Here is a 3,152-nt window from a genome sequence, read left to right as displayed (position 1 = left end):
CACCTCTATCTCAGTTAGGTTTTCTTAAAACCTAACTGAGATAAAACGCTAAAATGTTTTGTCGGAAAATACTTTTTTTTAGTTATGAACTTTTTTACCAATAAAGAAATATATGTTAATTAGTTAATTTAAAGAGTTAAAATAAAAAATTATTCTAAAGAAATAAAAATCACAAAGTTTTTTTTTTTTTTTATTAAATATCAAAATGATTACTTGCTAAAGCCGCAAACATTTCTTCAAAACATTTTCTCAATGGGTGGCCATTCTGTTCAGTGCATACATAGTTTAGCTCGACGAATCCATGCTAGCCGGGCAGGACTAATAGTATTATTACTTATTATTCCTAATAGTAGTTCCAATACGAGTGGAATAATTAAACATTTCATTTAACCCGAAAGGAAAAAGTCCACTGGCGTGAGATAGGAATATCGATTCGGCCAGTATACTATCCGTTTCGAACAATCCATAGCTTACTAAATGTGTTATTTAAATGATTCATCATATCGTGACAGTTGTGAGCAGGTACGCCATCATTGAAAAACCATATCTGCATTCTATCTGCAAGTGGAATATCTTCCAAGAGTTCAATCAGATTTATTTTCAGAAAATGCAAGTACCGCTCTCCATTGAGCCTTAACGGTAAGGAAAACGGCTCTCTATCAGATTATAGCCAAAAAACCCGCAGCACAAATTAAAAGAAAAAGTGCTTTGGAAATGACTTGAAGCAGTCTCTTGGGGATTCTTTTCTGTGTTTATCGATAGTTTACAATGCCATTTCTTTAAAAACAGGATTTATAATATTAATTAGGAAATCGGGTTGACGTTCGCATTTCCTAATTAACCATCGACAGAATTTCATCCGTTTATCAAAATTAGGCGGTAATAACACTTGTACACGTGTTGTATGTAACGGGTTTTTATGGCCCTGTGGCCATAAATATTGAAACGTAGGCACTCACTCTGCGTCTCCACCAAGCATTCTCTATTTGTGAGGTATTCCCCTATCTGCCTTCTTAAATAAGGACTGATACCTTTTTCCACTAATGCCCTATTTATTGATTCCCACTTAATAGAACCGAATGCATTTTTTACATCTAAAGCTATGAATAGGGGAATACGCCTCGTTCTCCATGTGCCGCTCCTAGTATCCTTAGCCCAGTCGATCACCTTTGTCGCCGCCTGTATCGTCGAACGACCCTTCATGAATCCAAACTGATTTCCACTAATGCCTATTCCTTCCTCAATTTCCTTAAAGATTCGGCCAGCGAGCATCTTCTCCACTACCTTCACCATGGTATTTAAAAGACTCAATGGTCTGTATAAAGTTTCTCCATTCTCATTTGTGCCTTTTGGAATAAACACCACCCTAGATTCCTTCCAGATTCCTGGAAATGTTTTGTTTTCTAATCCATGGCTGGCAACATCAAGCATTTCATAAGGAATTCTCTTTATCAGCCCTTTAAGGAGTGCCGCTGGAATTCCGTCTGGACCCGGGCTCTTCCTATTACCCAGTTGTGCTACAGCCAAGTGCAGTTCAGAGAACGTAAAGCGTCTGGGTTCGCAATCTGTAACATTTCCTGCAGTTTCTACTCTACCGGGGAATAGCTCATTAAATTGTTGTTCTACCTGCTCATTATTTAATACGGGCAGACGCCTTCCAAATCGCTTAGTTTATTTTGTATGCCTGTCCCCAGGGGTCTCCGTCTATCTCCTCGCAAAGTCTGTGCCATTGTTTTTTCTTAGACATACGAATAGCTTTGTTTAAGGCCTGTCTGGTCTCTTTATAAGCCAGAGATGCCTCCTCGTACTCCTGTCCGCCTCGCATTCTGAGTCTCTGCTTCCTTCTTCTGCGCGATTGTAGGAGCCCTCTCAGTGTTTCAATCTCCATATTCCACCAATACACTGAGTGTCTATTGGCTCTTCTGTGAGCTACTCTGCCCATTTCTTGTCTTATAACGTTAGTCAGGGCAACTGGTGTCAGATTCTCTATGTTGATAATCCTTTCGGCCGTTCTATCGATTATGATCTGGATCTGTTCCTTTGTAAAACTACTATAGGGCAGTTTCTCTCTAGTCACATAGTCTGAGCCTTTTATGGTAATCATAGTGGCATGATGGTCACTCGCCACATCATGTGGTAACACTCGCCAGTCCCAGTGTTCCCTACTCCATCTATCGTCTATGATTGTTAAGTCCAAGACTGACGAGTGTCCTCTCGCCTCATATGTAGGGGTGCCATCATTTACACAATGACAGCTAATTTCCCCCATCATATCCGTAAGGATCTCACCTCTGCGATTGGTGTATGCGCTCCCTGCTGCAATCGCTTTACTATTGAAATCACCTAGAATAATGACTTTCTTCCTAGCGTTATTTACTACTCCTTGTATTATGTCTATTCTTCTAGTAAATTCATGTATGTCACAGTTGGGAGACACATAGGAACCAATCGCTAGTGTTGAATCCGACTCCACCGCCAACATGCCTCCAGATCTGGACGTCAATCTCCATGCTATCCTGCCACTTACATCCATAATTGCCACGTCACCATTTGTATCCACCATCCAGCCTGATCTAGCAACAAGGTACTTGTTCGGCTCCATGATTATCAATAAATCAGCCCTTTGCTCTATGACCAGTTCACTAACCAAATCATGAGACATGGTGCTTCTGTTTGCGTTAACCATTATCACCCTAAGCATTTAAATGTTTTGAGCACCCCCAGCCTCCGGTGCGGTGTTCTTGGCTCCCACAGTCCAGGCAGCTACAATGCTCCCGGCATTCAGCAATCTTGTGGTCTCTGCCTCCACAATTGAAGCAGAGATCCATTCTGTCAGGGCCCTTGCACTCATGTTTACGATGTCCAGTATTCCAGCATCTGAAGCACTTTTCCTCTGATTCCCTAATATATGCCCGAAAATTTACCCAGCCAATCCTCAACCTTTGTTCCACCAGCTTACAGGCAGCCCTATACGAGGTGATAACTATAACATTTTGGGTCTCGGCGGTTTAAGCATACCTGTTTCTCGAACTCGCCACTTCAAAGCCTCAAATGTTTCACGATCCGGTACTTTTCGATCTGGAAATTTTCCCGGTAGTCACGCACAGCAGCTAATCCATTTTTAGTTACTTTACCATAAAATAACAACTTAT

General features: G+C 41.1%; 1 protein-coding gene across 1 annotated transcript; it reads right to left on the bottom strand.

The window, feature by feature from the left end:
• Positions 1–1,666: 1,666 nt before the first annotated feature.
• On the bottom strand, positions 1,667–2,662 carry LOC142326562 (uncharacterized). Its single transcript, XM_075369142.1, has one exon. The coding sequence runs from the start codon at positions 2,660–2,662 to the stop codon at positions 1,667–1,669; it is 996 nt and encodes a 331-aa protein (XP_075225257.1).
• Between the last annotated feature and the right edge of the window lie 490 nt (positions 2,663–3,152).

This window comes from Lycorma delicatula, chromosome 6 (genome assembly GCF_047948215.1).
Source record: "Lycorma delicatula isolate Av1 chromosome 6, ASM4794821v1, whole genome shotgun sequence".
Lineage (NCBI taxonomy): Eukaryota > Metazoa > Arthropoda > Insecta > Hemiptera > Fulgoridae > Lycorma > Lycorma delicatula.
Note: the sequence above shows the minus strand (reverse complement) of the source record. Positions and strands in the feature narration are given on the sequence as shown.

Bases quoted from the DNA above. Each gene is read 5' to 3' on its own strand.
- LOC142326562 (XM_075369142.1), bottom strand. From the start codon at position 2,662: ATGTCTCATGATTTGGTTAGTGAACTGGTCATAGAGCAAAGGGCTGAT.